Source organism: Borostomias antarcticus (genome assembly GCF_949987555.1).
Source record: "Borostomias antarcticus genome assembly, chromosome: 2".
Classification (NCBI taxonomy): Eukaryota; Metazoa; Chordata; class Actinopteri; order Stomiiformes; family Stomiidae; genus Borostomias; species Borostomias antarcticus.
The window spans coordinates 41136158-41148657 of record NC_140235.1 but is presented as its reverse complement, the minus strand read 5'-3'; the positions used below and the strand labels follow the sequence as shown (position 1 = coordinate 41148657).

Genomic DNA, 12500 nt, shown 5'->3' with positions numbered 1-12500 from the left:
GGAGAGGAGGAGCGAGGGGAGCAGAGGGCAGAAGAGGAGAGAAGCTCTTCTCTGGTGAAGTCAGGCTGCGCTCTGGCGGCCGTTAGCGGCGCTCTGACCGAGACAGAGGTGTGTGGGGGGGTCAGGAGACAGAGGTGCGTGGGGGGGTCAGGGGGAGGAGACAGAGGTGCGTGGGGGGGTCAGGGGGAGGAGACAGAGGTGTGTGGGGGGGTCAGGGGGAGGAGACAGAGGTGCGTGGGGGGGTCAGGGGGAGGAGACAGAGGTGTGTGGGGGGGTCAGGAGGAGACAGAGGTGTGTGGGGGGGTCAGGAGGAGACAGAGGTGCGTGGGGGGGTCAGGGGGAGGAGACAGAGGTGCGTGGGGGGGTCAGGGGGAGGAGACAGAGGTGCGTGGGGGGGTCAGGAGGAGGAGACAGAGGTGCGTGGGGGGGTCAGGAGGAGGAGACAGAGGTGCGTGGGGGGGTCAGGAGACAGAGGCATGTGGGGGGGTCAGGGGGAGGAGACAGAGGTGCGTGGGGGGGTCAGGGGGAGGAGACAGAGGTGCGTGGGGGGGGTCAGGGGGAGGAGACAGAGGTGTGTGGGGGGGTCAGGAGGAGACAGAGGTGTGTGGGGGGGTCAGGAGGAGACAGAGGTGCGTGGGGGGGTCAGGAGGAGACAGAGGTGTGTGGGGGGGAGGAGACAGAGGTGCGTGGGGGGGTCAGGAGGAGACAGAGGTGTGTGGGGGGGTCAGGAGGAGACAGAGGTGCGTGGGGGGGTCAGGAGGAGACAGAGGTGTGTGGGGGGGTCAGGAGGAGACAGAGGTGTGTGGGGGGGTCAGGAGGAGACAGAGGTGTGTGGGGGGGTCAGGGGGAGACAGAGGTGCGTGGGGGGGTCAGGAGGAGACAGAGGTGTGTGGGGGGGTCAGGAGGAGACAGAGGTGTGTGGGGGGGTCAGGAGGAGACAGAGGTGTGTGGGGGGGTCAGGAGGAGAGAGAGAGAGGTGTGTGGGGGGGTCAGGAGGAGAGAGAGGTGTGTGGGGGGGTCAGGAGGAGAGAGAGGTGTGTGGGGGGGTCAGGGGGAGAGAGAGGTGTGTGGGGGGGTCAGGAGGAGACAGAGGTGTGTGGGGGGGTCAGGAGGAGGACAGAGGTGTGTGGGGGGGTCAGGAGGAGACAGAGGTGCGTGGGGGGGTCAGGAGGAGGACAGAGGTGTGTGGGGGGGTCAGGAGGAGACAGAGGTGTGTGGGGGGGTCAGGGGGAGAGAGAGGTGTGTGGGGGGGTCAGGGGGAGGAGACAGAGGTGTGTGGGGGGGTCAGGAGGAGGAGACAGAGGTGTGTGGGGGGGTCAGGAGGAGACAGAGGTGTGTGGGGGGGTCAGGAGGAGACAGAGGTGCGTGGGGGGGTCAGGAGGAGGAGACAGAGGTGCGTGGGGGGGTCAGGGGAAGACAGAGGTGCGTGGGGGGGTCAGGGGGAGGAGACAGAGGTGTGTGGGGGGGTCAGGAGGAGGAGACAGAGGTGTGTGGGGGGGTCAGGAGGAGAGAGAGGTGTGTGGGGGGGTCAGGAGGAGGAGACAGAGGTGTGTGGGGGGGTCAGGAGGAGGAGACAGAGGTGTGTGGGGGGGTCAGGAGGAGACAGAGGTGTGTGGGGGGGTCAGGGGGAGGACAGAGGTGCGTGGGGGGGTCAGGGGGAGGAGACAGAGGTGCGTGGGGGGGTCAGGAGGAGAGAGAGGTGCGTGGGGGGGTCAGGAGACAGAGGTGCGTGGGGGGGTCAGGAGGAGGAGACAGAGGTGCGTGGGGGGGTCAGGAGACAGAGGTGCGTGGGGGGGTCAGGAGACAGAGGTGTGTGGGGGGGTCAGGAGGAGACAGAGGTGCGTGGGGGGGTCAGGAGGAGACAGAGGTGCGTGGGGGGGTCAGGGGGAGGAGACAGAGGTGTGTGGGGGGGGTCAGGGGGAGGAGACAGAGGTGCGTGGGGGGGTCAGGGGTCAGGAGGAGGAGACAGAGGTGTGTGGGGGGGTCAGGAGGAGACAGAGGTGCGTGGGGGGGTCAGGAGGAGACAGAGGTGCGTGGGGGGGTCAGGGGTCAGGAGGAGGAGACAGAGGTGTGTGGGGGGGTCAGGAGGAGACAGAGGTGCGTGGGGGGGTCAGGAGGAGACAGAGGTGCGTGGGGGGGTCAGGGGTCAGGAGGAGGAGACAGAGGTGTGTGGGGGGGTCAGGGGGAAGAGACAGAGGTGTGTGGGGGGGTCAGGAGGAGGAGACAGAGGTGTGTGGGGGGGTCAGGGGGAGGAGACAGAGGTGCGTGGGGGGGTCAGGGGGAGAGAGAGGTGCGTGGGGGGGTCAGGAGGAGGAGACAGAGGTGCGTGGGGGGGTCAGGGGGAGGAGACAGAGGTGCGTGGGGGGGTCAGGGGGAGGAGACAGAGGTGTGTGGGGGGGTCAGGAGGAGGAGACAGAGGTGTGTGGGGGGGTCAGGGGGAGGAGACAGAGGTGCGTGGGGGGGTCAGGGGGAGGAGACAGAGGTGCGTGGGGGGGTCAGGGGGAGGAGACAGAGGTGTGTGGGGGGGTCAGGGGGAGAGAGAGGTGTGTGGGGGGGTCAGGAGGAGGAGACAGAGGTGCGTGGGGGGGTCAGGGGGAGGAGACAGAGGTGCGTGGGGGGGTCAGGGGGAGAGAGAGGTGCGTGGGGGGGTCAGGGGGAGGAGACAGAGGTGCGTGGGGGGGTCAGGGGGAGGAGACAGAGGTGCGTGGGGGGGTCAGGGGGAGGAGACAGAGGTGTGTGGGGGGGTCAGGGGGAGGAGACAGAGGTGCGTGGGGGGGTCAGGAGGAGACAGAGGTGCGTGGGGGGGTCAGGGGGAGGAGACAGAGGTGCGTGGGGGGGTCAGGAGGAGACAGAGGTGCGTGGGGGGGTCAGGGGGAGGAGACAGAGGTGCGTGGGGGGGTCAGGAGGAGAGAGAGGTGCGTGGGGGGGTCAGGGGGAGGAGACAGAGGTGTGTGGGGGGGTCAGGGGGAGGAGACAGAGGTGCGTGGGGGGGTCAGGGGGAGGAGACAGAGGTGTGTGGGGGGGTCAGGGGGAGGAGACAGAGGTGCGTGGGGGGGTCAGGAGGAGACAGAGGTGCGTGGGGGGGTCAGGGGGAGGAGACAGAGGTGCGTGGGGGGGTCAGGAGGAGAGAGAGGTGCGTGGGGGGGTCAGGGGGAGGAGACAGAGGTGTGTGGGGGGGTCAGGGGGAGGAGACAGAGGTGTGTGGGGGGGTCAGGAGGAGAGAGAGGTGCGTGGGGGGGTCAGGGGGAGGAGACAGAGGTGCGTGGGGGGGTCAGGGGGAGGAGACAGAGGTGCGTGGGGGGGTCAGGGGGAGGAGACAGAGGTGCGTGGGGGGGTCAGGGGGAGAGAGAGGTGTGTGGGGGGGTCAGGGGGAGGAGACAGAGGTGCGTGGGGGGGTCAGGGGGAGAGAGAGGTGTGTGGGGGGGTCAGGGGGAGGAGACAGAGGTGCGTGGGGGGGTCAGGGGGAGGAGACAGAGGCATGTGGGGGGTCAGGGGGAGAGAGACAGAGGCATGTGGGGGGTCAGGGGGAGGAGACAGAGGCGCGTGGGGGGGTCAGGGGGAGGGGCTACCTTGGCCTCGCCGTCCGGGAGGAACAGGTAGGCTCCGCTCTTGTCCTTGTTGCTGGTGGTGCCGTACCAGACGAACTGGACCTTGACCGGCCGCTCCGAGGCCTCCTCCTTCAGCTTCAGCCTCTGTGTGTGGGGGGGGGGACAGGGGGGGGGGGGGACAGGTCAGCTAGTACGGCAGAGGCAGACAGACAGACAGACAGACGGACAGACGGACAGACAGACAGGCAGGCAGACAGACAGGTGAAGTGAGACTGCATGAAGGTTAAAAGCAGAAGGTGACCCACCTCCATGAGTCCGGAGGCCGGTGAGGTCCAGAGCTGCAGGTGGGGGTTCTGGATGCTGAGCGGGCCGGTCGGGTCGTCGGGCCGGGTCACGCTGAAGTGGTCGGCGTCGACGACGGCCTCAGGCACCTGACCGACGAGGAGGTACTCCGCCCGCTCGGCCACGCCGCCAAGCCCCTCCCCCAGCTGGTACACGCCCAGACCCAGCGCCGCCACCTGGGCCACGAAGGACAGCTAGAGGAGGAGGGGGGAGAGAGAGAGAGAGAGAGAGTAGAGAGAGATGGAGAGAGAGAGAAAGGGAGGGGGAGAGAGAGGGAGAGAGAGAGAGAGAGGGAGAGAGAGAGGGAGAGAGTAGAGAGAGAGGGAGGGAGTAGAGAGAGAGGGAGGGATAGAGAGAGGGAGAGAGAGAGGGAGGGGGAGAGAGAGAGAGAGGGAGGGAGGGGGAGAGAGGGAGAGAGAGAGAGAGGGAGAGAGGGAGTAGAGAGAGGGAGAGAGAGGGAGGGAGAGGGAGAGAGAGAGGGAGTAGAGAGAGAGTGAGGGATAGAGAGAGGGAGAGAGAGAGGGAGGGGGAGAGAGAGAGAGGGAGAGGAAAGAATGAGAGACAGAGAGAGAGGTGAAGGGGGAAGAGTGATAGAGAGAGAGTGATAGAGAGAGGAGAGTAGATTGAGTTGGTCTCTCTCCATTCCCCCATCATGGCCAGAGGGCCCAAACCCTCTTCATTCTCTCTGAAACGTCTCAAAACCATAAAACTCATCTTTCTACAAACATAATAACTGAGCACAATGTCCTGTCTATGTGATAATGCCCCGACTGCGGTTTTTTCCAGGCTGTTGTCATGGCGAACACTAGTAGACTGTCCAATCAGACACTCCGTCCTCCCCCGGGCGTCTCCTACCTGAAAGACGTCTTTGGCGGCGGTGGTGGCGTCCTCCCAGACGGCGTCCACCTGGGCGGTGACGGGCTGTCCGTGGACGTTGAGGACGCGGACGTGCGGCGTGTTCACGCACACGGTGACCACGGACGAGCGCTCCTGCTCCGTGGGGTTGTAGATGACCAGCGACCTGGAGGAACAGACCGCAGACCGCGTCATCCGGGACCGTCACACACACCGGACACCCCGGGCCTGAAACCTCATCCGGTTTGGGATGAGGAAACGGTGACGTGGCTCCTGGAGGTGTGCTGGATATATGTCCCGGGTGACCCCCTCAGCCAGGCTCGGGGGGGTAAAAGTGTGAATGAAATTCAAGTCTCACCAACGTGTTCTGTTTTCCTACTTAACTGTTGTTCTAAATTTGTAGTTCGTTCTCATAGATCAGTCTGTTAAAACTACAAATTATTCCTGTGTGACGTCACTTCCCTGTCCTCTTCATCCTGAAACTATGTCACTTCCTTTTTCACTGTATAACCTATCGACCTCGTCCACATCTGACTCACTCTGCCCGGATTCACTTCCTGTGCTAGAGTCCGACTCTGCAGAATCGTAACAGAATAAAACTATTGTCTTTGTTTAAAACCAGCTTGACCGACCACTCAGCGTGTTCTTTGAAATCTAAACTAAACCAAGTAAGATTCTTTCCTTTACAAAGGATAGCCCCTCACCCAGGCTGGGGGGGTAAAAGGATAGCCCCTCACCCAGGCTGGGGGTGGTAAAAGGATAGCCCCTCACCCAGGCTCGGGGGGGTAAAAGGATAGCCCCTCACCCAGGCTCGGGGGGTAAAAGGATAGCCCCTCACCCAGGCTGGGGGGGTAAAAGGATAGCCCCTCACCCAGGCTGGGGGGGGTAAAAGGATAGCCCCTCACCCAGGCTCAGGGTGGTAAAAGGATAGCCCCTCACCCAGGCTCGGGGTGGTAAAAGGATAGCCCCTCACCCAGGCTCGGGGGGGTAAAAGGATAGCCCCTCACCCAGGCTGGGGGGGGGTAAAAGGATAGCCCCTCACCCCGGCTGGGGGGGTAAAAGGATAGCCCCTCACCCAGGCTGGGGGGGGTAAAAGGATAGCCCCTCACCCAGGCTGGGGGGGTAAAAGGATAGCCCCTCACCCAGGCTCAGGGTGGTAAAAGGATAGCCCCTCACCCAGGCTGGGGGGGTAAAAGGATAGCCCCTCACCCAGGCTCGGGGGGGTAAAAGGATAGCCCCTCGGCCCCGAGCCTGGGGGGGTAAAAGGATAGCCCCTCACCCAGGCTAGGGGGGGTAAAAGGATAGCCCCTCACCCAGGCTCGGGGGTTAAAAGGATAGCCCCTCACCCAGGCTCGGGGGTTAAAAGGATAGCCCCTCACCAAGGCTCAGGGGGGTAAAAGGATAGCCCCTCACCCAGGCTCGGGGTGGTAAAAGGATAGCCCCTCACCCAGACTGGGGGGGGTAAAAGGATAGCCCCTCACCCAGGCTCAGGGGGGTAAAAGGATAGCCCCTCACCCAGGCTCGGGGGTTAAAAGGATAGCCCCTCACCCAGGCTCGGGGGGGTAAAAGGATAGCCCCTCACCCAGGCTCGGGGGGGTAAAAGGATAGCCCCTCACCCAGGCTCGGGGGTTAAAAGGATAGCCCCTCACCCAGGCTCGGGGGGGTAAAAGGATAGCCCCTCACCCTGGCTCGGGGGGGTAAAAGGATAGCCCCTCACCCAGGCTGGGGGGGGTAAAAGGATAGCCCCTCACCCAGGCTCGGGGGGGTAAAAGGATAGCCCCTCACCCAGGCTCGGGGTGGTTAAAGGATAGCCCCTCACCCAGGCTGGGGGGGGTAAAAGGATAGCCCCTCACCCAGGCTCGGGGGGTAAAAGGATAGCCCCTCACCCAGGCTGGGGGGGGTAAAAGGATAGCCCCTCACCCAGGCTCGGGGGGTAAAAGGATAGCCCCTCACCCAGGCTGGGGGGGGTAAAAGGATAGCCCCTCACCCAGGCTCGGGGGGTAAAAGGATAGCCCCTCGGCCCCGAGCCTGGGAGGAGAGGACGCAACACCTAACCCGCACAAAGAAGTAGTGACCCAGGTGAACCACAACCACACAGCTCAGGTCCAACACCGGGCAGCGCCACGCCATCACGGCGTCGGCGTGCGATCGCGGCGCCCGTATTCACCAGAGCGCCGAGTTCTGACCTGGTCCCGCCCGTCCACCCCGACCGGTAGTCTACGACGCTGCTGGACTCAAACCAGCACATCGGGTCAGTGAAGCGGACCTCCCTGGCGCTCTTACCGAAGCTTGGCGCTGATCTTCAGAACCGTCTTCGCCGGCAGGGCGTCTTGAGCAGGCTGGACATCATCCTGACGGACAGAACCACGTGATCCGGTCATTATGGGTGAAACACATCATAAAAATATAAAATAATAAAATAAAAAACGCAGTAGAATGCAGTTATACTGAACAAAACACTCGTCCCTGGCTGAACCCTACCCACGTCTTTTCCAAGAACATTCAGAAATATTCAATATATTTATATTCAGTGAAGACTTTAGCAGTTGTGGCGCAGATGGCTTCACAGAGACTTCTCCTTCTCTAGGAAATGGCGTTCTCATTGTGGGCGGAATAATGTTCTACCTATGAAGACTGAGTGAAGCTCAAACAAAGAAGGAGTTTGCAAACAGACATTGACTTCGCTCTGCAGAACTTTGCTTATTCAAATTCTCTGGAGAGTCTTTTATAGGCTGACACCGTCAGAAAGAACGATCATCTCGTGACGCTGCGTTGATCTTCAGTCTGACGTTGTTTCCACTAACCGACAGGGCAGCTAGATCGGATTCTCCTTATCTTATCACTAGACACCAACATATCCGCCTGAATCATCATTTTAAGTTGAAACGAGAACGCGATAAATGCATTCAAAGCAGAGTGCTGTTCGGATTTCAAAGTAATCGGTGCTTTGAATCGGCGCCGGGCGGCCATCTTTATTACTCTCTGGGCCCGGCGCACAGCTTGACAACGCTCGGCGATAGCAACAGCGGCGTTAGTCCCGCCCCTTCACGCTGACTGGCTAATCGTTAGTTCCCCGGGGCTCCGATTGGACCGATCGTTTTTTCACTGAGAGAAGCTGTTTCATGCATCAACGTCAGAACAAGAATCAGTCTAATTCGCTGGAGCGGGCAGATTCAAAGCTCTGGACCGAGGATACATCCTTTAAGGACTTCAGCAACATACAACACGTATTTGTTTTTTCAAATGACTCCCCCTCACCATCTGGAGCAGGGCGGAGGAGCGGTCGTCGTCGTAGGCGGTCTTGTCTGACAGCACCAGCCAGTGGGCGGAGTTCAGTATCACCTGCTTCACGTTCAGGATGGAGTGAAACAGCCTGACGCCGGAACACAATCACCAGTTAGAATACGACTTCTTTATCTCATTTGGATAAACCCCCTTGAGATGTCACATCTCGTTTTCCAGGGGGTCCAACATACATTTCACAACAAAATTATCAAAATACAGTACAAGTGACAATACAACACAAAAACAAACAAGCAACCACAACACACAATAACACACAAGTGCTCAGGAAATATAGCAACCTCATGGCCAAAATGAGCAAATGAGGTAGTAAGCAAATTGACAAATAATCGATATTTGAACATAACAGTTATGGTAAACAAAAAGAAAATGTAAAAAAGAAAATGTAAAAAAGAAAATGTAAAAAAGAAAATGTAGTGACAGCTTGAATAATAACATGAACAGTTTGTTTCACAGTGAGAGGACAGAGCTGCTAAAAGGACCTGAGGAATGAGAGGGATCTGATATCACTGGGTAATTGGTTCCAATCTGTTGGGGTTTGAACCTGAAGGCTCTTCTGCCAGTTGATTTATGGGTATATGGGACAGAACAATAAAGTTGTGTAAAGTTCAATCACAGAGTTCAATGAAACCTCAATGAAACCTCAATGAAACCTCAATGAAACCTCAATGAAACCTCAATCAAACCTCAATCAAACCTTAATCAAACCTCAATCAAACCTCAATCAAACCTCAATCAAACCTCAATCAAACCTTAATCAAACCTCAATCAAACCTCAATCAAACCTTAATCAAACCTCAATCAAACCTCAATCAAACCTCAATCAAACCTCAATCAAACCTCAATTAAACCTTAATCAAATCTCAATCAAACCTCAATCAAACCTTAATCAAACCTCAATCAAACCTCAATTAAACCTCAATCAAACCTCAATCAAACCTCAATCAAACCTTAATCAAACCTCAATCAAACCTCAATCAAACCTCAATCAAACCTGAGGGGAAGAGAGACGGCTTCACCGGCCAGTGGGCCGGACAACGCAGGAATAACTGCTCTCTCGAACCCTGCTTTCCATGGTGTGTGTGTGTGTGTGTGTGTGTGTGTGTGCGTGTGTGTGTGTGTGTGTGTGTGTGGTGGGCTCAGCCTCACACACAGTCCCAATAGTGAGTAATAGTGTTCATGTTGGTTTTGTGGAAGCGAGCAAGGCTACCTGGTTCCGTAGTCGACCACCACCCAGTCCTTCCCGGTGCCGGTGATGGCGTCGTGGTGCTGGAACAGACCCAGGTTCCTCCGGGCCTTCGTCAGCATCCTGTAGTTCTCCAGGGCAGGGAAATCACTCAGTTTCCCAGAGTGCCGTATGTTGGCCAAGGTGAGAGAGAACAGGATCTCAGCAGCCCTGGAATGGAGGAGCAGGGAGGTGGGGGGGTGGGGGGTGAGAGAGAGGGAGAAGGAGAAGGAGGGAGAGAGAGAGAGAGAGACGGAGGGAGGGAGGGAGAGAGAGGGAGAGAGAGGGAGGGAGAGAGAGAGAGAGAGAGGGAGGGAGGGAGGGAGAAGGAGGGAGAGGGAGAGAGAGAGAGAGAGAGGGAGAGAGAGGGAGGGAGAGGGAGAGGGAGAGGGAGAGGGAGGGAGGGAGGGAGGGAGGGAGGGAGAGAGGGAGAGAGAGAGAGAGGGAGGGAGAGAGAGAGAGAGGGAGAGAGAGAGGGAGAGAGAGGGAGAAGGAGGGAGAGAGAGAGAGAGAGAGAGAGAGAGGGAGAGAGAGGGAGAGGGGAGGGACAGTGAGAGAGAGAGAGAGGGAGAGTGAGAGAGAGAGAGAGGGAGAGGGGAGGGAGGGAGAGAGAGAGGGAGAGGGGAGGGAGGGAGGGAGAGAGAGAGAGAGAGAGAGGGGAAGGGAGAGTGAGAGAGAGAGGAGCGGAATGAATAGTTGAATTCTTAACTGACCACAATGTCCTGCATAAAAGACAGACTGGCTTCATGCCCAGCCATCGCACTTCTGACCGTATCTTCACCCTCAACACTGTCATTAACACATGTTCACCAAAATAAAATTAAAAAACATTTATTCATGTTTAGTAGATTTCAAAAATTGATTCCATCTGGCACAAAGGGCTCTTTGATCAATTGTTGAAGAGTGGTACAGGTGGTGAAACAATGGATTTGAATAACAAATATGCAATTAAAATTGGAAACAAAAGAACAAATGACTTCCCACAGTTCCCTGGAGTGAATACAGTCCGATCCTGTTCAGCATTTATATAAATACATTTGTAGAACAACAGAAATCCACAGCCTGCAGTGTGACTCAGCAGGACACGGAGGTTAAGTGTTTGATGTTTTCTGATGAGCTGGTCTCTCTCCAGAGGGATGAGAGCCCAGCCTGGACATCCTCCACAAGCTCAGACAAACACGGACTGCTAATATGAAAAAGACCAAAATATTGACCCTTCAAAATACTGACCCTTCAAAATACTGACCCTTCAAAATACTGACCCTTCAAAATACTGACCCTTCAAAAACGACCAAACTCTCACAAAAATAAATTAACATTAGGAAACATTATACATTGATTATAAAAACATTATACATTGATTATCGATTACCCCGGACATTTTGGCATAGCTGTGAATTTGCTGAGAGAGAAGAAGGCAAGAAGGGAAACATTCCAATCAGGACCCGACTCAAAACTCTACATCTCCTAACAGACCCAGTAATATTTGATGGTGGTGAAGTTTGGGGTTCATTAACCAGACAAAATGGGAAAAACATCTGCTGGAAGCAAAAACACAGTAAGAGTTCACAGAGACACAGACGATGACGCATGCAGGGCAGAACTGGGACAATAATACCCTTTAATAATAATCATCCAATCAAAAGAGAGCCATCAAATTCTACAATGTCCAATCAGGTGACCCACTACAAATCCCTTTAGTGCCAAGAGTTGAACAAAGATAAGTCTCTGGTCCTGAAGCTCTACCCACAAACCCCAGGGCTTCAGACAAACGCCAATCAATCTGGCCCAATCAAATCACCTCAAAACACTCAATCAATCTGGCCCAATCAAATCACCTCAAAACACTCAATCAATCTGGCCCAATCAAATCACCTCAAAACACTCAATTAGAATTAGATTTGACCCTAAACAGAGGGTACTTGACCTCTGTGATAGAAAACTGAAAAACGTTGACAATATACAGACCGAGTGGAAACAGCCTGACCAGAGAACCAGCCTGACCAGAGAACCAGCCTGACCACAGAAACAGCCTGACCACAGAACCAACCTGACCATAGAAACAGCCTGACCATAGAACCAGCCTGACCACAGAAACAGCCTGACCACAGAAACAGCCGGTTTTATCAACGGTGTTAACAACGGTGTTATTTTAACTGCAGTACCGCCCTAGAACTGATAGACTTATAGACTGATAGACTTATAGACTGATAGACTTATAGACTGATAGACTTATAGACTGATAGACTAATAGACTACGGAGAGTGAATTGCTTGTTTGGGGATCTTTACCTGCCTAGCGACGGACCTGGGACTGAATGAGCAGCTGACTAGTGCTGACAGGACAAGAATACTAATGTACCTGTACTGGTTAGAATGGCTAATTCATCTTTCTATTCCATTCTTTTATATATCTATATTCAGGACACAGACAAATAACGAGTTTGAATACAGTATTCAGTGCGGATAGATCGCAGCAGTGGTCACTGGCTCTGGGGATCTAAGGGAACAAAATGATTCCTGAGAAGGAATTAGAGAAATGAGAAGGTATGAGAAGTATGAGAAGGATTTAGTGCACTGACCAATCACTCGCCATCACAAGGTCGGGTCATTCAGGGACACCCTTTTAGTTGTGTGTGTGTGCGTACACACTGTGTGTGTGTTGAACCCTGATCAACTCTGGGAGGGTTCGGGGAAGGTTACCACGCTAACGTCCAGGGAACGGCGTGTTTAAAGGGCTTAACTCTCCTCTAACGGCGTGTTCCTCGGGGTTAGGCCCAGGCCACCACTACAACCCCCCCGCACCACCCCCTCCCTCTTCACTGGGTCTCTCTACCTCCCCCCCCCCGCCCCCCCTCCCTCTCCCTACCTTCTCTGTGGGTGTGTTCCTGCTGTTCTCTCTCCATCTTGTCTCTCTGTAGCTCTCCCTCTCTCTCCTGTTCTCTCTCCATCCTGTCTCTCTGTAGCTCTCCCTCTCACCCTCTCTCTCCTGTTCTCTCTCCATTCTGTCTCTCTGTAGCTCTCCCTCTCACCCTCTCCATCCTGTCTCTCTGTAGCTCTCCCTCTCACCCTCTCTCTCCTGTTCTCACTCCATCCTGTCTCTCTGTAGCTCTCCCTCTCACCCTCTCTCTCCTGTTCTCTCTCCATCCTGTCTCTCTGTAGCTCTCCCTCTCACCCTCTCTCTCCTGTTCTCTCTCCATCCTGTCTCTCTGTAGCTCTCCCTCTCAC

At 56.4% G+C, this 12500-nt stretch overlaps 1 protein-coding gene across 2 annotated transcripts in view; it reads right to left on the bottom strand.

Moving 5' to 3' along the window:
• man2a1 (mannosidase, alpha, class 2A, member 1) overlaps positions 1-12500 on the bottom strand; it is a 55121-nt gene that overhangs the window by 15856 nt on the left and 26765 nt on the right. For both annotated transcript variants that reach the window (XR_014631082.1, XM_084460187.1), the window contains exons 10-15: positions 9259-9444; positions 8004-8118; positions 7029-7096; positions 4746-4911; positions 3854-4084; positions 3570-3692 (exon numbers count right to left, since the gene is read on the bottom strand). Coding sequence is in view for 1 of the 2 variants with exons in the window: in XM_084460187.1 (XP_084316313.1) it covers positions 3570-3692; positions 3854-4084; positions 4746-4911; positions 7029-7096; positions 8004-8118; positions 9259-9444 (889 nt within the window). In the remaining variant the exon portion in view is untranslated. The remainder of the gene's footprint in view (positions 1-3569; positions 3693-3853; positions 4085-4745; positions 4912-7028; positions 7097-8003; positions 8119-9258; positions 9445-12500) is intronic.